This window comes from Monodon monoceros, unplaced genomic scaffold (genome assembly GCF_005190385.1).
Source record: "Monodon monoceros isolate NGI ecotype Baffin Bay Population unplaced genomic scaffold, NGI_Narwhal_1 Super_Scaffold_4, whole genome shotgun sequence".
Taxonomy (NCBI): domain Eukaryota; kingdom Metazoa; phylum Chordata; class Mammalia; order Artiodactyla; family Monodontidae; genus Monodon; species Monodon monoceros.
Genome location: NW_021703781.1, coordinates 10,288,748 through 10,313,398, shown reverse-complemented (window position 1 = coordinate 10,313,398; position 24,651 = coordinate 10,288,748). Strand labels below are relative to the sequence as shown.

The following is a 24,651-nucleotide window of genomic DNA, read 5'->3' as shown; positions in this document are numbered from 1 at the left end:
CTTTCTCCCATTCCATAGGCTACCTTTTCACTCAGCTGATTGCTTCCTTTGCTGCACAGAAGATCTAAAGTTTGATCTATTTGATCTAGATCAAACATTTGTCTATTATTGCTTTTGGTGTTTGTGCTTTTCATGTTATATCCAAGAAATATAATTGCCAAATCCAGGGTCATAAAGCTTTTCCCCTGTTTTCTTCCAGGATATTCAGGTCTTACATTTAGGTGTTTAATCCATTTTTTACTGAAGTATAGTTGATTTACAATATTGTGTTAGTTTCAGGTGTACAGCAAAGTGGTTCAGATGTAGAGAATGGACTTGAGGACACAAGGAGGGGGATGGGTAAGCTGGGACGAAGTGAGAGAGTAGCACTGACATATACACACTACCAAATGTAAAATAGATAGCTAGTGGGAAGCAGCTGCATGGCACAGGGAGATCAGCTCCAGGCTTTGTGACCACCTAGAAGGGTGGGATTGGGACGGTGGGAGGGAGACGCAAGAGGGAGGAGATATGGGGATATATGTATATGTATAGCTGATTCACTTTGTTATACAGCAGAAACTAACACAACACTATAAAGCAATTATACTCCAATAATGATGTTAAAAAAAAAGTGGCTCAGTTATATATTTTTTTCAGATTATTTTCCATTACAGGTTATTACAAAATATTGAATATAATTCCCTATGTTATACAATAAATCCTTGTTGTTTATCTATTTCATATGCAGTAGTTTGTATCTGTTAATCCCATACTCCTAATTTATCCCTCTCCCCTCCCTTTCTGCTTTGGTAACCGTAAGTTTGTTTTCTATGTCTGTGAGTCTATTTCTATTTTGTATATAGGTTCATTTGTATTGTTTTTTAGAATCTACATGTAAGTGATATATTTGTCTTTGTCTGCCTTACTTCACTAAGTATAATATTCTCTAGGTTCATCCATGTTGCTGCAAATGGTAGTATTTCATCCTTTTTTATGGCTAAGATTCCATTGTGTGAGATATAGATAGATAGAAAGATAGATAGATAGATAGATAGATATGTAGGTAGATAGGTAGATAGATAGGTGTCACATCTTCTTAAGCCAAATTTCTATTAATGGGCACTTGGGTTGTTTCCGTGTCCTGGCTATTGTAAATAGTGCTATGAACATTAGGGTGCATGTTTCTTTTCAAATTAGAGTTTTTGCCTTTCCCAGACAAACACCTAAGAGTAGGATTTCTGGATCATATAATAGCTCTATTGTTAGTTTTTTAAGTAACCTACATACCATTTTCCATAGTGGCTGCACCAATATACACTCCCACCACCAATGTAGGAAGGTTCCCTTTTCTCCACAACTTCTCCAGTATTTATTATTTCTAAACTTTCTGATAATAACCATTCTGACCAGTGTTAAGTGATACCTCACTGCGGTTTTAATTTGCATTTCTCTAATGATTAGTGATGTTGAACATCTTGTCACATGCCTGTTGGCCATCTGTATGTCTTCTTCAAAGAAACGTCTATTTAGGTCTTCTGCCCATTTTTCAGTTGGGTTGTATTTTTGCTCTTGAGTTGTATGAGCTGTATGTATATTTTGGAAATTATGCCCTTGTCAATCGCATTGTTTGCAAATATTTTCTCCCAGCCTGTAGGTTGTCTTTTCATTTTGTTTATGGTTTCCTTTGCTGTGCAAAAGCTTTTAAGTTTGATTAGGTCCCATCTGTTTATTTTTGCTTTTATTTCTTTTGCCTTGGGAGACTGATCGAAGAAAATACTGCTATAATTTATGTCAGAGACTGTGTTGCCTGCCTATGTTCTTTTCTAGGAGTTTTATGCTGTCACGTCTAATACCTAGGTCTTTAAACCATTTTGAGTTTGTTTTTGTATATGGTGTAAGGGAGTGTTCTAATTTCATTGATTTACATGTAGCTGTCTGGCTTTCCCAGCACCACTTGTTGAAGAGACTGTCTTTTTTCTATTGTATATTTATGCCTCATTTGTGGTAGATTAATTAACCATAGGTGTGTGGGCTTATTTCTGGGCTCTCTATTCTGTTCCATTGATCGATATGTCTGTTCTTGTGCCAATACCATGGTGGTTTTTTTAAATTAATTTCTATTGGAGTATAGTTGCTTCACAATGTTGTGTTAGTTTCTACTGTACAGCAAAATGAACCAGCTTTACATATACATATATTCCCTCTTTTTTGGATTTCCTTCCCATTTCGGTCACCACAATGCATTAAGTAGAGTTCCCTCTGCTGTACAGTATGTTCTCATTAGTTATCTATTTTATGCATAGTATCAATAGTGTATATGTGTAAATACCAATCTCCCAATTCCTCCCCCCCTCTCCCCATGCTGTTTTGATTACTGTAGCTTTGTAGTATAATCTGAAGTCTAGAAGTGTTATGCCTCCAGTTTTGTTGTTTCTCCTCAGTATTGCTTTAGCAATTCTGAGTCTTTTGTGGTTCCATATAAATTTTAGGATTATTTGTTCTAGTTCTGTGGAAACTGTCATGGGTATGTTAACAGGGATTTCATTAAATCTCTAGATTGCTTCGGGTAGCATAGCCATTTTAAAAATATTAATTCTTCCAATCCAAGAGCATGGGGATATCTTTCCATTTATTTGAATCACCTTCAATTTCCTTTATTAAAGTCTTATAGTTTTCAGCATATAGGTCCTTCACCTCCTTGGTTAAGTTTATTCCTAGGTATTTTATTACTTTTGATGCAATTTTAAATAGGATTTTTTTCTACTTTCTCTTTCTGATATTTCATTGTTAGACTAAACAAATGCAACAGATTTCTGTATGCTAATTTTGTATCCTGCTACCTTGCTGAATTCATTTATTAGTTCTAATTAGAGCTCTCTACATAGAGTATCATGTCAACTGCAAATAATGACAGTTTTACTTCTTCCCTTCCAATTTGGATAATTTTATTTCTTTTTCTTGTCTGACTGCTGTGGCTAGGACTTCCAATACTATGTTAAATAGAAGTGGTGAGAGTGGGCATCCTTTCTTGTTCCTGAATTTAGCAGGAAAGCTTTCAGCTTTTCGTCATTGAGTATTATATTGGCTGTGGGTTTATCATAAATGGCTTTTATTATATTGAGACATGTTCCCTCTACACCCACTTTGGGAAGAGTTTTTATCATGAATGTAGGTTGAATTTTGTCAAATGCTTTTTCTGAATCTATTAAGATGATCGTGTGGTTTTTGTCTTTCCTTTCGTTAACGCGGTATATCACATTGATTGATTTGCATATGTTGAACCATCCTTGAGACTCTGGAATGAATCCAACCTGATCATGGTGTATGATCTTTTTTATGTAATTTTGGATTCAGTTTGCTAATATTTTGTTGAGGATTTTTGCATCCATATTCCTCAAAGATATCGGCCTGTAATTTTCTTTTTTGTACTGTCTTTGTCTGGTTTTGGTATCAGGGTAATGGTAGCTTCACAGAATGAATTTGGGAGTATTTCCTCCTCTGCACCTTTTTGGAAGAATTTGAGAAAGATAGTTTTAATTTCTTTGTATGGTTCGTAGAATTCCCCAGTGAAGCCATCCAGTCTTGGACTTCTGTTTGCAGGGAGTTTTTAATTACAGCTTCTATTTCACTTCTAGTGATCAGTCTGTTCAAATTATCTCTTTTTTCTTGACTCAGTTTTGGCAGGCTCTATGTTTCTAGAGGCTTGTCCATTTCTTCTAGGTTGTCCAATTTGTTGGCAAATAACTGTTCATAGCATCCTCTTATGATTTTTTGTATTTCTGTGGTATTGGTTATTACTTCTCCTCTTTCATTTCTTATTTTGTTTATTTGGGTCCTCTCTCTTTCCTTCTTGGTGAGCCTGGCTTGAGGTTTGTCAATTTTGTTTATTTTCTCAAAAAACTAGCTCTTAGTTTTATTGATCTTTCCTATTGTTTTTTTCCTCTATTTTATTTACTTCCTCTCTGATCTTTATCATTTCCTTCCTTCTCCTACTTTGAGTTTTCTTTGTTCTTCTTTTTCTAATTATTTTAGACAATAGGTTAGGTTGCTTATTCGAGATTTTCCTTGTTTCTTGAGGAAATCTAGTATTGCTATGAACTTCCCTCTTAGAACTGCTTTTGCTGCATCCCATACTTTGTGAAGCTGTGTTTTCGTTTTCATTTGTCTCCAGGTATTTTCTGCTGTCTTCACTGATTTCATTGTTGACCCATTGGTTTTTTAGTAGCATGTTGTTTAGTCTCCATGTGTTTGTGCTTTTCCCATTTTTCTTTCTGTGTTTGATTTCTAGTTTCATACCACTGTGCTCAGAAAAGATGCTTGAAATAATTTCTATCCTCCTAAGTCTTTAATCCATTTTGAGTTAATTTTTATATATGGTGAAAGGTAAGGGTCCAAGTTAATTCTTTTCAACGTGGATATCCAGTTTTCCTATCATCACTTGCTGAAGGGACTATCCTTTTCCTATTGTATAGCCTTGTCACCTTTGTCAATGAGAAGGTGTATTTGTGGGTTCTTTATTGTCTATATGTCTGTCTTTATGTTAGTAATATTGTGGTTTGATTACTGTAGCTTTGTAATATGTTTTGAAGTCAGGAAGTGTGAGGTCTCCAACTTTGTTCTTCTTTCTCAAGACTGGTTTCACTATTTGGGGTCCTTTGAGATTCCATATGAATTTTTATTTTTTTTCTATTTCTTCAAACATGACATTGAGATTTTGATAGAGTTTGCAATGAATCTGTAGATCATTTGGGGCAATATAAACATTTTAACAATATTAAGTCTTCCAATCTATGAAAACAATATGTCTTTCCATTTGTTTGTCTTTTTGCCAACAATTTTTGTAGTTCTCAATGTTCAAGTCTTTCACCTAATTAAATTGATTCCTGTTTTATTCTTTTTGTTTTTGTTTTTGTTTTTGGCGGTACGCGGGCCTCTCACTGTTGTGGCCTCTCCCGTTGCGGAGCACAGGCTCCGGACGCGCAGGCTCAGCGGCCATGGCTCACGGGCCCAGCCGCTCCACAGCATGTGGGATCTTCCCGGACCGGGGCACGAACCTGTGTCCCCTGCATCGGCAGGCGGACTCTCAACCACTGCGCCACCAGGGAAGCCCCTGTTTTATTCTTTTTGATGCTACTGTAACTGGTACTGTTTTCTTAATTTCCTTTGTGGATTGGTCATTATTAATGTATAGAAACACAACTGACTTCTGTGTGTTCATTTTATATCCTGCAACTTTGAATTCATTTATTAACTCTAACAGGGTTTCATGGAATCTTTAGAGTTTACACAATATCAAGTATATATAAGATCACGTCATCTGCAAACATAGATAATTTTACTTCTTCCTTATCTATTTGGATGTCTTTTATTTTTCTTGTTTGATTGTTCAGGCTAGGATTTCCAGTACTATTTTGAATAGAAGTAGTGAGTGTGGGCATCCTTGCCTATTTCCTGATCTCAGAGGAAAAGCTTTTCAGTTTTTCACCATTGAGTGATATTAACTGTGGGCTTTTCATATATGTCCTTTATTATTACATTGAGGTAATTTCTTTCGATTGTGTTTGTTGTACATTTTTATCATGAAAGGATGTTAAATATTGTCAAATGTTCTTACTGCATCAATTGAGGTGCTCATGTGGGATTTGTCCTTCATTCTGTTAATGTGGTATACTACACTAATTTTCATATGCTGAACCATATTTGCATTCCAGGAACAAATCCCACTTGGTCATAATGTATAATCTTTTTAACTTGCTAGAATTTAGTCTCCTAATATTTTGTTGAGGAGTTTTGCATCAATATTCATCAGGGATATTGGTATGTAGCTTCCTTTTCTTGTAAAAATAAATTTTTTCTTGTAAAAATGAAAATCTCTGATTTTGTCATCAGGATAATGGGGACCTCATAGAATGAGTTTGGAAGTGATTCCTCCTCCTCAATTTTTAGGAAGAGTTTGAGAAGAACAGATGTCAATTCTTCTTTAAATATTTGGTGTCATTCTCCAATGAAGCCATCTGGTTCTGGGCTTTTCTTTGTTGCAAGGTTCTTGATTACTGATCCTATTATTCTAGGAATTTCCCCATTTCTTCTAGACTATCCAATTTGTTGGTATATAATTGTTCACAGCAGTGTTTTATGACCCTTATTTATGTGGCATCACTTGTAATGCTTCCTCTTTCATTTCTGATTTTTGTTACATGAGACTTCATTTATTCTTAGTCTAGCTAAGAACTTTTCAATTGTATTGATCTTTTCAAAGAACCAATCCTAATTCATTGATTTTTTTTCTATTGTTTTCTATCCTCTATCTCTTTGATTTCTGCTCTAGTCTTTATAATTTCCTTCCTTCTGCTAACTTTGGGTTTAGTTTATTCTTCTTTTTCTAGTTCCTTGAGTTGTAAAGTTAAGATGTTCATTTGAATATTTCTTCTTATTTAATAAGGCATTTACCACTATAAACTTCCCTCTTACTACTGTTTTTGCTGCATCCCATAGTTTTGGTACATAATTATTTTCATTTTAATTTGTCTCAAGATATTTTCTAATTTCCCCTGTGTTTTCTTCTTTGATCCACTGATTATTCAGAAGTGTGCTGTTTAATTTCCACATATTTGTGAGTTTTTCAATTTTGTTTTTTTTTGGGGGGGGTGGCTATTGATTCACTGTTTCATCCATTATGATCAGAAAAGATACCAGCTATCATTTCAATTTTCTTAAAGTTGTTAATACCAGTTTTGCAGCATAACATATGATCTATCCCAGAAAATGGTCTATGCATACCTAAGAAGAATGTGTATTCTGTTGTTGTTGGGTAGAGTGTTCTATATTTGTTTGTTAGGTCCAACTGGTGTATCATATTGTTCAAGTCCTCTGTTTCCTTGTTAACCTCTGCATGACTGATCTCTTATTAAAAGTGGGGTGTTGAAATCTCCACCTATTATTGTGTTACTGCCTATTTCTCCTTTCAATTCTGTCAGTGTTGGCTTCATATAATTGGATGCTTTGATGTTAGGTGCATATATTTTAATTGTTATAACTTCTTGGGGAATTAAGCCTTTCATATTATATAATGACCTTCTTTGTCTCCTGTCAGTTTTTGACTCAAAGCTTATTTTGTCTGATATGACAAACCCTACTCTCTTTTGGTTACCATTTGCATGGAATACCTTTTTCCATCCTTTCACTTTCAGCTTGTGCATGTCCTTATACCTAAAGTGAGACTCTGGTAGACAGCATATAATTGGCCTTTTTTTTTCTTTTTTATCCATTCAGCCACTCTACGTCTTCTGATTGGGGAGTTTAATCTGTTTGCATTTAAAGTAATTACCAATAGGGAAGGACTTAGTATTACCATTTTGTTAACTGTTTTCTGTAAGTCTTGTCAGTATTTCGTCCCTCTTTTCCTCTTTTGCTGCCTTTCCTTGTGTATTGATTTTTTATAGTGACATGCTCTGATTCCTTTCTCATTTTCTTTTGTGCATCTTCTATAGGGATTTTCTTTACCAGAGAGCTTTATATTTTCATATGCTTTAGTGATTACGAACTCTCTCAGTTTTTATTTATCCAGGAAGGTCTTTATTTCTCCTTAACTTCTGAAGGACAGTTTTGCTGAATATAGCGTTTTTGGTTGACAAGTGTTTTTCTTTTAGCACGTTGAATAGATCATCCCACTCCCTTCTGACCCTAATGTTTCTGCTGAGAAATCTGCTGGTTATCTTATAGGAGCTCCCTTGTAACATAACAAGTTATTTTTCTCTTGCTTCTCTCAAGATTCTCTGTCTTTGACTTTTGATTGATCATTTTGTATGGACTTCCTTGAGTTCTTCCTAGTTGGACTCTTTCAAGCTTCTTGAATTTGGATGTTCATTTCCTTCATTAGATTTGGGGAGTTTCCTGCCATTATTTCTTCAAAGAAGCTCTCTGCTTATCTCTCTCTTCTCTTCAGGGACACCCATATAGTATATTTAGCCCTGATAGTGTCCCATAAGTCCCTTAGGCTTTTTTCACTTTTCTTCATTTTTTTTCCTATCATTCCTCTGATTCAATAATTTCAAATGAACTGTCTTCAAATTCACTGATTCTTTCTTCTGCTTGACCGAGTCTGATATTGATCCCCTCTGGTGAATTTTTCAATTCAGTACTGCATTCTTCAGCTCCAGAATTTCTGTTTGGTTCTTTTTTATAGTTTCTCTTTTTTGATATTCTCATTTTGTTCATATATTGCTTTCCTTATTTAATTTACTGTGTTCTCTTACAGTAGACTGAGTTTCTTTAAAATGATTATTTTGAATTCTTTGTCAGGTAATTCATAGATCTTTATTCCTTTAGGGTCAGCTTCTTGAGATTTGTTTTGTTCCTTTGATTGAGCCATGTTTTCTTGCTTTTTTCTGTGCCTTGTTATCTTTGTTATGATTTTTGCACTTAAAAAACGGCCACCTCTCCCAACCTTTATAGATTGGCTTCGTACAGAGGAAGACTTCCATATCAGTCAGCCCAGCTAGAGATTCTGGGGGCCTTTCAAACCTTTTACAAGCATGCCTCTTCTCCAGGCATGCTGGGTGAAGGGAGGTCTGCTGGTTTCTTTTTCATGAGTCTCTCACTCCCTCTGATGTCTGTCTGCAATACTGCAGGTTCTCTGGCACTGCCATAGGCTGCTAAGCTCTCTCTAGTTCTCAACAACCTCCAGGCATCAAAACTATGCCAGTTCCCCCATCAGTACTCCAAGTCAGGCAAAATAGAAACCAATCCCTCAGGTAGTCCCCAAAAAAGCTGGAAGGTTGAATGTATGTTCCACTATTCTCTTTGCCTTCCAAGGGAGAAGCAGCATATTGGGCTTTTTCTCTCAATTGCTAGCTCTGCTGGCTTGGGAAAGGGGCTGGTGTAGGTGAAATGAAACCACTTTTCTAATCCATTTCACTGCAGCTGTTCTTGCCTTTGAGCATGCCTGGGCATTCTCATAATGGTTTTTTGAACTGTATATTGTTGTTAAGTCAGTGTTTCTGTCAGGCAGTGAGTTCTGGAGCTCCTTACTCCACCATCTTTCTGGCCACAGAAAGGTTTATTTCTGTCATCTCACGTTACAGCAAACTCAACAGAAACATACACGATACAAGTCATCAAAAATTTACAGTAAAGACTTTTCTTTGATTTAGAACAAAGAGTATGTCACATTTTAAGCATCCACTTCTCTGTCTCCCTTTTTTTTTTTTTTTTTTTGCATTCAAAGTATATAAAGATATTGTACTGTAGGGACTTCTCTGGTGGCGCAGTGGTTAAGAATCTGCCTGCCAATGCAGGGGACATGGGTTTGAGCCCTGGTCCAGGCAGATCCCACATGCCGCGGAGCAACTAAGCCCAGGCGCCACAACTACTGAGCCTGCGCTCTAGAGCCTGTGAGCCACAACTACTGAAGCCTGTGCCTAGAGCCTGTGCTCTGCGACACGAGAAGCCACTGCAATGAAAAGCCCGTGCACCACAACAAAGAGTAGCCCCCGCTCGCCCCAACTAGAGAAAACCCATGCACAGCAATGAAGACCCAATGCAGCCAAAAATGAAAAATAAATTTAAATTAATTAATTAATTAAATAAATATATTGTACTGTATACACCATCTCACCCCCACTACACTGATTCCAGTCAGGCTACAGTAAATGGCTCTGCTCATATGTAAACCCACTTTGTACTGACAGTGACTCACCTCAAGCTTACAGCAGACAGACTTCTCATGTCCTGCTCTGGGAGTTTGCTGGATGTATGCAGGGGTTGATAGGTGTCACACGTTTGTAACCCAGAAGTACAGAAGGGGCAAGCCTCATGGGGTAACCCTCAATCCTCTTCAAAGAGGGACAGAAGCTGATAGACAAATGATTCTTTGAGTCCCTTATATGGATGATTGATGGATACAGACTCTGCGACTCACCAGAAATAGCAATCACCCTCAGAGGTAACCAACTCAATTATACATCATTAGTAGTGGCTTTGCCTTCTTCCCCATGTGACTCTCCTTATTCCCTCACTTCCTCTCCTTGAGAGTACTTCCCAAATAAACTAGCTATCGCAAGCCCTCACCTTGTGGGAGAGAGGTAGGCAACCCCAGACTACAATGCACATTAAGTAAGCACAGCCTTGTTCTATGGGATCTCCCTTTCTTTTCCATTAACAAATTCAGGTAGGTTTCCTCTCTTCCACTAGATTGTACTCCTCTTAAAGGTAAAGGGCCTCATTCACTTATCAGTCCCATTACATGACTTCATGATTTTAACACATACAGTAATTTCCCACTGGGTTTTTCAAATGGCTTCACTATTCCTGAATAATTTATAATGAGAGACAAATTTCACAAGGTTGAAAGCTAATGACTCATACAGAACTTCAAAATCAAATCCATTTGAATAATATTTTTTGCTCAAGCCTACTTGTTTTGACTTGGTCAAATAAACTTTCATAGATAATGCATCCCAGATATTCATTCACTGATAGTAAAATTTTGGGGGGGAGCCACGCCGTGTGGCTTGCAGGATCTTAGTTCCCCGACCAAGGATTGAACCCAACCCCAGCAGTGAAAGCGCTGAGTCCTAACCACTGGACCACCAGAGAATTCCCAGTAAATATATTTTTGAAGCTATCCTTCTGCTTAGGTGACAGTATGACTACCAGCAATGTTTTACTAAATTACAGATCCCTGTAAAATAAATTAAAACTCTATAGATCTATGCTAATCTTGGGTTCCTATTTCCCATATAAAAATTTTTTTAATTTAAGAAAAACAGTCCCCTGGACTAAAATAAACATTTCTTTATAGGATTGCTCCTGCAATACAAAAGCTAAAAATATATTTTCCTGACTTTTTAAAATTAAATCATTATAATCAAGCAATTTAAAACATTATAAAAGCTTGTCAGAATATTGACTTCGGGACTTGCCTGACAGTCCAGTGGTAAAAACTCTGTGCTTCCAATGCAAGGGGCATGGGTTCAATCCCTGGTCGGGGAACTAAGATCCCGCATGCCATGCGGCCAAAAAAAAAAAAAAAACAAAAACACAAATATGCAAAATATTGACTTTGTTTGAATGGCACTTCAAAACCTCAGCATATGATAAAGGAATCAACTTGTAACATAGATAATACAAGCTTTAGTGGTATTCTGTACAACACAAGAGAAATATTTTGCTAGTTCTCAATAACTGATAAGCAATTAAAGCGATTCTGAAAATACTTAAAATCTGGACATACAGATGTCTTTTCAATTGAGATTTTACTCTAATGAATACTATTATGTTTCCCTGCTACATTTCTCTAGTGGTTTACATGACAGATATAAACCCTGGCACGTGGAACTTGATAACTGGACACACTGGCAAAGGAGGAAGGAAAATGTGACAAAAAGATGCTACTTGGGGAAGCATACGATCTCCTCTGCTCATCTAACACAGTGTGTCAACACCAGCAAGTCTCAACTATGGTTTACACTGTCATACCTGCTCAGTTACTGCCGATAAACCTTAAATTAGCTAACATCTATCCCACAGAATAGAGGGCACTGTAAACCTGACTGCCAAGAAGTCAGAAAGCAGAGCTTGTGGTCAGCTGCCTTGGGAATACTTGCTCCTCCAAAGATACTCCAACTGCCTTCATTCCAGCATCTTCCCCGTTTGCTGTGAATGCTAATGTGCCTGTTTCAGATCAAGGCAAATGCGTACCAAAACTACTCATGGATGTAGAGCTGAGTCAGACCCTAACACCACATGCCAAGTACTATTGGGCTTGTACTGTATACTGTGCAAAAGACTCAGAATACTGGAGTTGGAAAGGATTTTAGGGGACATCTAATCCAAACCCTAAAAAGTTAAATAACTTATACAAGATGACAGTGTCAGTGGAAAGACCAGGTCATGAACTCAAGTTGCCTTGAGTTCCCAGTCACCCGCTCTGCTGCGAGGAGTGGTTTATTTCCCTTAACCCAAAATACCTCAGTGAGTATCCTAGTGCAATGAACAAACTGACATTAAAAAAATCTCTTATCTGAGATGCTTTAAAAGCATATTTAAACAAGTATCTGGAGATGTATTATTCTAAGAATAAGATGATCTGTAACCGAATAAATTGAAAAATTATATTCACCTTGACAAATTTCAATTTATAAAACTAATCAGACACAGCCATAAATTATCCCACATTAACCTCACTTGAATTAAGTTTTGCATATCCTCATTCAAAACACCACGCTAATGCACTATCACTAATAACACAACATTCTACACAAGCCCTAGACTGAGGGTGAAGAAAGACTACCTTGCACGTAGGGAATTACTCTGCCTTACTTACTTATGTAAGGCAGAACTATTTGGTGTTTCTTAAGGCCAAGCACATGCCCTAGCTTTAAAGTTCCGTTCTATGAGGTCAATGCCAGGTCCACCAGCCCAAAATGGTAGTCTTTAATCCAGATCCATCATGAGCCATTTACTCTGCAAACACACACAGGTATTTTCACAGCACTGGGCTGGAGGCTGCACAGGAATAAGAAATGAATTTGAAACATGTAGACCATGTACAGGGCACCAACTGCGAGCCAACTTTACATACATTCTCATATGATCTTCACAAAAACCCTAGGAGAGAGGTATTATTATCCCAGTTTCACAAACGAAGAAACAGAGAAAACTTAACCAAAGCTAGCAGAAGGCAGCGCTCTGGAACGTCTGCATTCTCACCAAGAATTCTAACCACCTCTGTGCCTACCACCACAGCCCTGCATTTCGGCAGAGAACTGAGGAAGCAATAAAACCTTTTCTGGAGTATAGTTTATCAAACTAGACTCAGATTTGATATGTCTCCACACTACGTAACAGCTATGACTCTGTAACAAACCCAAGAGGAAAACCAGTGTCTAGGTCCACTCAGAATTCCAAAAAGAAACCCACGCCCCAGATTTAAAGGACTTACAGACACAAACTAGAGGACAAACATATGGACACCAAGTGGGGGGGAGGGGGGGTGATGTACTGGGAGATTGGGATTGACATATATACACTACTGATACTATGTATAAAATAGATAAGTAATGAAAACCTACTATAGAGCACAGGGAACTGTACTCAGTGCTCTGTGGTGACCTAAATGGGAAGGAAATCCAAAAAGAGGGGATATATGTATACATCTAGCTGATTCGCTTTGCTGTACAGTATAAACTAACACAATACTGTAAAGCAACTATACTCCAATAAAAATTAATTAATTAAAAACTAAAATTAAATAAAGGAGTTACAGCTTTTGTGTCTATAAAACAAAGACCCAAACAGCATCTGTATCTATTGGGTTGTTGCATGAGAGGCTGAGATGGCTGAACAGGCATAAAGCACCAAAACAGTGTCTCACACATAGTAAGTGCTTAATTAAAGTTGGCCGCTGCTTTCAAAATCGCCGCTATTCTTCAGTAACCATATTCCTCAAAATTTTTTCCTCGGAATATAGTTTCAAAGGAGAAAAAAGCTATGTAATTCGCATTCACCATAAGGTGGTCTATAACTGCAAAAAAAATTTTTTTTTGATCAAAGGTACCATTATCCAACCATAAAATTTTAATTCTGAATACTTGCTTAGAAACACAAAAAGATTTAATATATTAGATTAATGCTGAATACAAAACAGTAGTCAATGCTACAACAACAGCTACATAACCCTTATGCCAATAGTCAAGGACTGTATTTTAAGGACTACATTTCAAGGCAGAAAATTGAAAATAGCTGTTAGGAAGGTGAGATTACCAATGATTATTTTTCTTTTTAAAAGTTCCCCCTCATACTACTTTTTAAATTTCTGTAATAAAAAATGTGTGCTATTAAGTTATTTAATAATATATTAAACAGATGTCTGTTACACCTGACTTTATAGGAGTCTGTAGGACAACTAAATGCATTCTGAGCCTGCTATGCCATAATAAAGATAGTATATCCCTTCCACAGAAATATATAGGGTTGTGCTCTTCCCCCCAGTTCCTTATAAGCTACTCTCTAAACAACGTTGTGCCAGTTATAAATTATGCTCCTAGACTAAAATGCTTCAAGGTGGTTTAATAACATGGAGAAAGTACTAGGTTCAAGGGTAAAGGGAATCAGGGCTTCCCTGGTGGCGCAGTGGTTAAGAATCAGCCTGCCAATGCAGAGGACATGTGTTCGAGCCCTGGTCCGGGACGATCCCACATGCCGCAGAGCAACTAAGCCCCTGCGCCACAACTACTGAGCCTGCGTGCCACAACTACTGAAGCCCACGTGCCTAGAACCCGTGCTCCGCAACAAAAGAAGCCACTGCAATGAGAAGCCTGCGCACCGCAACCAAGGGTAGCCCCCACTCACCACAACTAGAGAAAGCCCGCGCGCAGCAACAAAGACCCAACACAGCCAAAAATAAACAAGTTTTTTTTAAAAAAAGGAGTAAAGGGAATCAAAGAAAGAAAAGAACCTGAACATTCTTAATTTTGATCACCATCATCTAACTATCTAGCAGTATTTCTCAAAGTGTATTCCTGGGAACACCTACATTAGACTCACACAAGATTCTTTTCAAAATACAGATTCCCACCACAAAGTACAGATTCAAACCTACAGAGCTGGAATCTCTTGAGAGGCCCAGAGTTAGCCATTTTGTACAATCTCCCCAGGTGATTTTTATGCACACAGATTTTACGAACTAGTGATTCACAGACATGCTACTCAGGTATGATAAACATAATTCAAAGTTTGCTATGAAAGAAACAAACAGAACTCTAACTCTGGATTGGTGATTCAATTATTTCCTAACTCCTCACAACCGCCAGCTCAAATAAGCCAGGATGTGGGATCACAGGTACAAGGAGAAGAGAGCCTACAAATTTGTTGTCTCTTCTGCCTACCACATGAATCCTTCCAGAAGATTTTTTTGCAAACTTTATCAAAAGCCTTAAAAATATCTATCCCCTTTGAGCTAAAATTTTCACTAGTAAGAATTTTTCCTCTGAGAATAATTAAGGATGAAAAAAAAAAAGGTTTTTAGGCAAAAGTATTTGGGGCAGCAGTGTTAACATTCATCACCTGCCAATTCTTGAGTATATGCACTACATCTGGCACTGGTGCATGCTTGACATACAGTATTTTTAACCCTCACAACCTAGAAATGATATTCATTCCATTTTAGAGATGAGAAGACTGAGGTTCAGAGAAATTATTAACTTGCCCCAGGCCACACAACCAATAAATGACAGAGCCAGGACCTGAATCTGGGACATTCTGAGTAGAAACATTAGGTTCTTTCCACTCCCTGGCCACCTAAAAATGTTATAAGATATCATAATGTTTAAGCAAATCATGACATGTCAAGGTAATATTATATAGCTATTCAAAACCATGTTCTTCCTTATCTACAAAACAGAAATAGAGTTAAAGATGTAGAAAACAAACTCATGGTTACCAATGAGTAAGGAGCGGGGGAGGGATAACTTGGAAAATTGGGATTGACATTACACACTACTACATTTAAAAAGATAACTAATACAACCCTACTGTATAGCACAGGGAACTCTACTCAATACCCTGTAATGGCCTATATGGGAAAAGAATATAAAAAAGAGTGGATATATGTATATGTATAACTGATTCACTTTGCTGTACACCTGAAACTAACACAACATTGTAAGTCAACTCTACTCCAATAAAAATTTTTTAAATAATAAAACCATGTTCTTCAAGAATCTTTAATGAAATGGAAAATATCCGTGATACAATGTAAAGTGAAAAAGAAGGGAAGTATGATCCCAGTTTAGAATTTAAGGGGCACAAGTCACACAAGGGTAGGAACCATATCTATCTTGGTTTTGTCTGCATCCCCAAAGCCCAACACTGTACCTGACACAGAGTAGGAACTCAATATCTGTTGCAAAAATAAATTATGTGTGAGCGCACTTTTTAAAGACCAGGAAAAAATTCCCAAAATATTATCAGTGGTTATTGCTGGATTCTGGACTTAGAGGTGGCTTTTGGTTTTTCTTTTTTACATCTGTTTGTATTTTCAAGTATTCTATAATAAGTTTGATTACTTTCATAACCTGAAAAAAAATACAATGGCTAATTTTCAAATCTTCTGTTTAAGCATCTTCCTATACAAGAGAGTTAAGCTCCAGATCAACTCAGTATGCAGACTAATATGTGGTTTATCTTATTCACTGTAACAGAGAAACTACTTTATAGCTAGAAAGTGAGCATTATCTTTTTATATGCCAGCATCATAAATGGGAACAGGATTTAATACGTGTTACAAATATAAATGCTTTCATCAACCACAGTTATTAGTAGCTTATTAGGTAGTAAATAGATTTATAAGTGTATAACATCTACAAAATGTTTCTATTAATGGTTTGTGCATTTTGGATACTTCCCTAAATACTAATACCATAAGGATTAAAAATCAAATGTGGTGGCTTTTGCAGCATAACAACAAGGGTTTCTTGCCAAGATCATCCCCACACTGCAAAAGACATTATAGGTTAGCATTAAAATTGTGCCTCAGGACTTCCCTGGTGGCTCAGTGGTTAAGAATCTGCCTGCCAATGCAGGGAACACGGGTTCGAGCCCTGGTCTGGGAAGATACCACATGCCGCGGAGCAACTAAGCCTGTGTGCCACAACTACTGAGCCTGTGCTCTAGAGCTCTCGAACCACAACTACTGAGCACACACGCCTAGAGCCCGTGCTCTGCAACAAGAGAAGCACAAGAGAAGCCACCGCGATGAGAAGCCCGCACACCGCAACGAAGAGTAGCCCCCGCTCACCGCAGCTAGAGAAAGCCCGCGTGCAGCAATGAAGACCCAACACAGCCAAAAAAATAAAATATAAATTTTAAAAAAAATTGTGTCTCATCCCAGGTAGTTTATTAAGCATATTACATAAAGGAATATTCATGGTCACTATTATCCCATGCACTTTTAAAGAACTAGATTTTTAAATAAAGAGAACGAACCAAGGATGAGCCAACTGGTATTTTTATTAGCTCATCATTCTGGACAATTTCAAACAGCAAAACACGGCACAAATCTGATGATAATTCTATTATCAAACTGCCTGCAAAACGACTTCATCTTCTGAACAAATTCTGGCTTCGTTGGCCAGATGCTATTGCAGTGGCCACTCCAAGAAAACCCTAAAGAAGGGCAGAAGCGTGAGCTACACTGAACCTGTCTATTCTAAAAGCGACTTGAGATGGGTGGTGGGAGCGGGGGAAGTAGGAGGGGAGAAAGGATATCTTAGAGTAAGAAAAGGTAAAATGTCGGGGAGGGAAGGACCGGGAGTCTGGCGTTAGTAGATGCAAACTATTTACATACAGGATGTATAAACAACGAGGTCCTACTGTAGAGCACTGGGAACTATATTCAGTATCCTGGGATAAACCATAATGGAAAAGAATATAAGAAAGAACGTATATATGTGTATAACTGAGTCACTTTGCTGTACAGCAGAAATTAACACAACACTGTAAATCAACTATACTTCAATAAAAAATTAAATAAATTAAAATAATAAAATTTTTTAAAAAGGTAAAATGGACGTTTGTATTGTGTTGTATGATTTTCAATGAAAAAAACACCTGACAGGCAGAAAACAGTGGAGGAGAAAAAGACAGTTACAGTACTTGGGGGCCCTAGGTCTTGTTTGTAAAAGGAGTAACAACATGAGAACTGCTTTCCATGATCAAAGCTGTTTTCTCTTTGGGAATTAGATTTATTCCCAGACTATGCCAAGAAGAAATTCCACCCACATAAGCAGTACCAAATCATCTAGATTTCTAGGGGTTATCAATGCAGGCCAAAGTCTCTGACACAGGGAAGCTTTCGCATCAGGCACAACTTGGAATTTCTGTCACAGTGCCCTCTGCTTTGCCCTTTGTGGGGAAACTACGGGTTGGATCACTCGGCATCCATTCTGACTCCCTTCTTCTTTGCCTACTTCTACGAGAGAAGCTAGAAAAGAAGTCGCTTTCCCAGAATCTCTTGTAGCAAACAGTGGCCAAAGAAATACAGATGGAAGTTCCAGGAGAGAGAATTCTTCGTCACACAAAAAGGCAAAATCTTGAATAAAAAAACAAAGCAAAACATTTTTGTTTCCCTCCCTTTTCCCTGCAGAGACCACAGGCGCATCTCAAGGCATAGCCTTGGCCAGACTGCACCAATGAGGCCAAAGCCATCAGCTGGGATGGTCGAGGTCAGGGGGTAGGTTGCTGGGCTCCCTGAAGCCCCTGAGCAGCTCTTGGGGCCTGGCCCTCTTAGTCCCAGATTTTTTTGTTTCAACAGGAAAATAAACCCCTGGCTTGTTTAAGTCACCCTGTGTTGGGTTTTCTGTTAGTCACAGCCAAATAAATACATTCCTGCCTGTTAAAATCATCGATATAACAAGCCCTTTCTATGTTTTAACTTATCAATGATCAACTTAAGCAAAACCCCAGAAGTCTTCACAGAGATAAGACTGACGGAGAGCGCTGACCCCCTGCCCACAAGTGCAGGGCTGTAACACCCTCTCACAGCATCCTCGCGGGGCTCTGCAAGAGGTGAAGTTAGGACCCCAACCCAGGCCAATGTGATAGCAGTTCCTGAACTCTTCACCGCCAGGCTACACAACTTCTCATGGATTTTATTCATTTAGTTTCTAAAGCAATCTGAACCTTCAGTTCTGCTCTCTGAGCCTACTACGCTTGTCGTAATAAACTTTTCTGATTGGAGGAAGACTTTGAAGAAAAAAAGAAAAGATTCATATGCAGTTGTTTTAAAAAACAAAAACAAAAAACCTGACAAGCATTTGCTTTCCAGTGTTTTGAAATCCTTATGCATCACATGGCACGGGGCTGCTGGGGCTGCTGCAGTACCATCTACCAAACACCACGTGCCTGGCACTGAGCTCCACTTTTCACACACATCATCTCGTTCTGCGCTCACAACACCCCTGGAAGATAGGACCATCATGGTCCCCATTTTACAGGTGAGCAAACAGAACACGTTAGCCCAGGCACAACATTTTCTTTGAAAAAGTCTCTTTCGAGACACCAATGAATGACAAGTTCAGAGCAACATCAAACTACAATGGAGATTAATGGACTTTTGCAGCTAGTCTTCAGTAAAAATATTAGAAGTGACGGGCTCCGGACCGTTCAAAGAATGAAAACTACTCAAGGCAAGAACAATGACAGCTAAAGAGAGTGCAAAGCCCTCTCCTCCTGCACAAAATCTAAAACTCCACACTCGTGTCCAATACAGCTTTACTCAGTACATGCTCATCCACCTTTACAAGGGGCTAATACGCTGGACATACGGTGAGCTACCAGGAAAGCCAATAAAAATATTTACATAGCTGTGAATGTTCATTTATTATAAACCATTTAATTCATTTTCAAATATATTTGATTTTCATTTTCAATATAAGAATGTGCGTTTTATGAACTATGGTTTATAATAAATATGGTTATTAGTGATTTATTCAGCACTTACTCTGTGGCCAGCGCTGTGATGTTTTACATCCATCTTTTTTTCTCTGAATGGTCACAACCACCTCAGATGTAGGCACCATGATTAACACCGCCTTTCATAAATGGGGCTGCAGGTAATGAATTTTCCCAACCTCCCTATTTAAAGGTAGGATCAAGACTCAAATCCAGATCTGGCCAAGAACACTTTGCTTTCAACCATTAAGCTTCATAAAGTTATTGGATTTGTTCTTACTGTTTATTAGCCTTAATCAAGCCTTAGCTAGAAAACTACATTCAGCTTAGCTCTTGTTTATTTTCATTTTCAGCACTCCCCCATTCTCATATATTTTTACTTCATCTCTCCCTGATCCCACAAAAGCATGTAAAAGATTATTATCTATTTACCAAATTATAAGACAATCTTCACTAAAGTTTGCCAAATTAAAAAGATATGTAGGGACTTCCCTGGTGGCGCAGTGGACACGGGTTCGAGCCCTGGTCCAAGAAGATCCCACATGCCGCGGAGCAACTAAGCCTGTGCGCCACAACTACTGAGCCTGCGCTCTAGAGCCCGCGAGCCACAACTACTGAAGCCAGTGTGCCTAAAGCCTGTGCTCTGCAACAAGAGAAGCCACCGCAATGAGAAGCCCGCGCACCGTAACGGAGAGTAGCCTCCGCTCGCCACAACTAGAGAAAAGCCCGTGCGCAGCAACGAAGACCTAACACAGCCAAAAAAATAAATAAGTTAATTAATTTAAAAAAGAAAAAAAGATATGTAATTACATAACTGCTGCTCTTGCTTTTAATCAATGTGTGATCAGCTGTTTTAGTGGCTAGTTCTACTCCCCAAGCAAGCAGTGATCAGTGATTCCTGTTCTGCCCATCACTGTGAACATGTAAAAACATGTTGGTTTTTTCAATTTTTGGCCACGCCGCGTGGCACATGGGATCTTAGTTCCCCAACCAGGGATCCAACCTGTGCCCCCTGCATTGGAAGCACGGAGTCTTAACCACTGGGCCAACAGGGAAGTCCCCAAAACATGGTTCTTAATGTCTTTAACAGCAATATCCTAAAAGGCCACCAGACATTAACCTCAATTCATAAAAATAGGCCACTGCCCCCAGCCCACAATTCTTTCTATGATGAAATACAAGGGATTCCAAACCTTGAAAATGCCTATGAGTCTAAATTTTATGTAGGGATTTTTAACTGTACAGCACGTGTATATGTTTTTCAGTGTAACAATAAAAGTATAATCATAAGATGTAAAACAACCCCAAAAGAAGAAAAAGGAGAAGTATAAATGTACAAAATCCATGTTTGTCTCTCAGGACACTGGCCAACACCAAGGCTGTATTTGACTCTTGACCCATTTATTTGCTACTTTCTCCCAGACTTTCCTCTAGACCACTCTTCTCCCTCTTTGCATACCATAAGTCACATTTAATTGACTGAAATGAATCACTACTACTATCCCACATGAAATATGAAGTCTAAATTCTGAAGATCAGTATTAAGTAAATCAAGAACAATTTTTCTTCATTATTATGTTGTCCATCGCATCTATTCTAAGGCCTACCATCCCCATCAAAAACCTAAACTAAACGTGAAAATCAATTCCCATTTACAAAACTGTTGACTAATATAATCAATAATCTTCATTTAGATTCAAACAGAAGTGTCAGATACTCTGCATGGCTGTTCCAAAGTAGTTATTAGATAAAAAACAAAAGCAAAAAACAAAAAACTAGTGATCTTTTTTCCTACATTTTTGGCCTGGTGGATTTTATGTGTATCAGTTCTTTGGGGATTCATCCAAGAATGGTATTTTCATTTCTTTGACCACTACCCTACTGCCTATATTTTAACCTCACTGAATTTTTGGTCCATTGCGTAGAAGAATTTCTCTACTAATAAAAATACAACCCATTAAAGATTAACTTACCCCCAGGACAGTCTCTCTGGAAACAAATTCCAAGCATTATAATCACCAATTTGCACTATGTAGACTTAAAGGCAGAGAATCTTATTTACCCTGATTTAAATTGGAAACCTGCACATATTTTAAGGCGATTGTCTGAGGAAAAATGGCAAATCCAAATCAGAAACCCAACCAGGCAAATACAGACTTTTCTTAATTGGCACTTTTCAAATGAAAAATTTTCCACCCAAGGATATCTAACAATATTAGAATATTTGTTGACTTTCCAAACTTCCTACCTTGTTCTCTATTTTACTTCTGCAATTATGAAACTGCAAAATTCTTTTGTTCTCTAGATATTTAGATATAGACTACTGTCAGAAATTGTGATAGGCACTGGAAGTCATTTGAATCCATGCTATAATATTTATTAGTAGTAATAATAAAATCAACTGATATATATTAAGCTGTTAGCATTTATAAAACAGTGTGGCAAGTTTTAGCTTATTAGGCTTTACCTCTGTTAATTCTCACAAAACTCTAAGAGAAAGGTACTAATATCAGTCCCATTTTACAGACGGACAAACTGAGATGGGGAGGTGCCCAGGAACTGTCCCAAGGTTCCACAGGGAACCTAGGTCTGAGTGATTCCAGTTGCCCACGCTTGCTTTAACCACCTAGTATCGAGCAATGAGACACATGATTATGTTTGGTTCAGAAACTAGTCTTATTCCTTCAAACATGGGGGTTCTAACAAAATTTGACACCAGGAAGCATGCATGACAAAATGCCTTGGTACACAGTGCACTGGGTGCTATTGTCAAATGTGTTCAAACTTACTATCTTGGAAGGCATAATTCACTTATTAGTGACTTTGGAAAGTTAATCAAAGCACTATGTTCAATTATTCAAGAAATCTTTGGAGTTGAAGTGTGAATACTTCACTAATTCATAGGTTGTTGAAGAAATACTAACTCAAGAGTTTCTGTAAAAGAAACTTCACCACAGCAAAGAAATTTTAAACTATCTCATGTCAGAATATCATATCTACAAAGGGAATGGCCTTCAAATTTTAAAAAATGTCTTACCTATATTTTGTTTTATTCTAAATGGAAATTAATTGATTCAAAAAAGAAATCTAAAACTTCTAAAGCTCAGGTTATGCAAGAGGGCTTCCTAGGAGCTAACATCACTGTCTTTACTTGCATGTGCGTAGACAAGACAGGTAAGGAAGACATAGAAGATCCATCTTTCACAACCCTCCAAATGTACAAAATAAACTAGAAACATGTTGAAAGGATAGGTATGTGTGTTATCAGTTCAACCCAAACAATCTCACAGCAGTATTTTTCTGAATAAATTTAATATTTTGTTTTATAATAGGAACTAGGCAAAAAAGAACCACAGAACAAATGGAATAACTAAAATAGGTTACTGAAAGGCAACTGGGGCTTTAATTTCCAAATGCACTTTGCAATATTCCTATTTGAACAGTTTATCACAGAAGTAACTCTCCTAGAAAGTTACATAATTTAAGGAGGAAAAAAAGAGGGAGTAAGACAGAGACATGATAAGCACTGGGGATGTTTATCAATAAAAAAAAGCAAAAAGAGAGATGAGTTTGTAACTCATCCAAAAATGCCTACCAAACACTCTTGCTATTTGTTTCCACCAAGTTATTGTTTTGGAAAACATCTTGTTCTGTCTTAAAATAACCTGCCTAATTGTTCTAAAAAACCACTGCATTTCCACGGAGGGCTAAATAGCTCCCACACTGTGATGCACTGACTGATCAAGTCAAAGTAAATTAGGCACCAAGCCACAAAAGAAAGTTGGAAAGTTCCAATCCTCCCTTCATATAAGGACACGAGCTACTGAATGAATCCACCACTGCACCCTTAGTGAAAGTAATGCCTGGTCCTCTACTATTTTAAGAATAACAGTCATTCAAATTACCTTATTTCTCTGGATGATGGAAATGAACCACACTGGGGACTACAGGTAAGCTAGTAATTAACATTTTTAGGGAAGATCAAAATGACGTTGGACATTTTAGCACTCACTCTGAGAACTCCAATCCTCCCATTAAAAGTCAAAATTTGTTCCCAGTCCTGTATGGTTAAAGCTGTTACGCCTGGGAAAGTCCCAGAGAAACGAGGGAGTTTAAAAAAAAAAACAAATTGTGAAAGACAAAGTCAGATAGATACCCATAATACGGGAAGACTTTTATGAACCGAGTGTAACTCAAGATGTGTTTTATAAGCCTGTCAGGAGATGAACACGCACTGTCCCCCAACCCAGCAGCACTGCCCTGACACTTTGGCCGCTCACCCCCATGCTGACCCCTCTTACTCCGGGTGCGGGGCGGGAACTCCTGTCTTAAGCTTTGACATCTGCAGAGCGTTTCCCAATAACAAGACAAGGCCCCTCAGCTGGAGGAAGTGGATACTGACAAGAGGAGGGAGAGTAACAGAGACAGAGCTAGAATTCCAGAGTGCCAGAGAGTGGGGAGGGAGTCACGCATACTCTGCGCGGTCCGACTGGGTCCAGATGGCATAGCCCAGGTGTCCGGACTAAAGCTGGCATCTCCAAAGTCCAAGAACGCAACTTGGGCGCGCGGGTACAAACACGGCCTTCGGCTTTTCTGAAGCCGGTCAAGTTAGCACAGGGTTCTCGGTGCCCGGAGACCTGGGAGGCGTGGAAGGGTGGAGACTCCCGCGAGGTCTGCACTCCCTGGGTGTCCTCCGGCTCCGCGGGGGAAGGGACGGGGGAACTAAGTCGGCTTTGGGCCGGAGCGGCGGGCGCCGGGACGCGGGGCGGGGATGTCCGGGAAGGAGTCGCGGGCGCAGCCCGGGAGTCCGAGAACGCGGGATGGATGCCTACCTTGTAACATGGCCTCAAGTTTCTTCCTGTCCACGCGGAAGCGCTCCTCGCTCCACTCGGGGCTGTGCAGGGGCGCTCCGGCGACCAGGTCGTCCTCCGAGCCGGGCATGGGCGAGTCGGTACTGCGCTCGCTGTTGGAGCCCGGGTCCGACTGCGCCGCCAGGTAGCCGGGCTCGCCTTGAGCGGCCATGGTGGGCGCGCGGCGCTCGGGCTCCGGCTGCGGCCGCCGCTCTGCCTGCGCCGCCGCCTCCGCTCGCCCACCGGGCTCGACTGGCTCCCCGCGCCGCGGCGCTAGCTCGTGCCCCCGCGGCCGCCGACGCCGCCGCCACGGAGCCCCCTGCGCATCCCAGCCTCGGGCGCCGCCTACGCCGCCCGCCGCCCCTGG

General features: G+C 39.0%; 1 protein-coding gene across 3 annotated transcripts in view; it reads right to left on the bottom strand.

Moving 5' to 3' along the window:
• Positions 1 to 24,548, bottom strand: part of BICC1 (BicC family RNA binding protein 1) — a 300,393-nt gene extending 275,845 nt beyond the window's left edge. For all 3 annotated transcript variants that reach the window (XM_029200883.1, XM_029200882.1, XM_029200881.1), the window contains exon 1: positions 24,267 to 24,548. In XM_029200883.1, the coding sequence (XP_029056716.1) occupies positions 24,267 to 24,456 (190 nt within the window). In that variant the 5' untranslated portion in view covers positions 24,457 to 24,548. The remainder of the gene's footprint in view (positions 1 to 24,266) is intronic.
• Between the last annotated feature and the right edge of the window lie 103 nt (positions 24,549 to 24,651).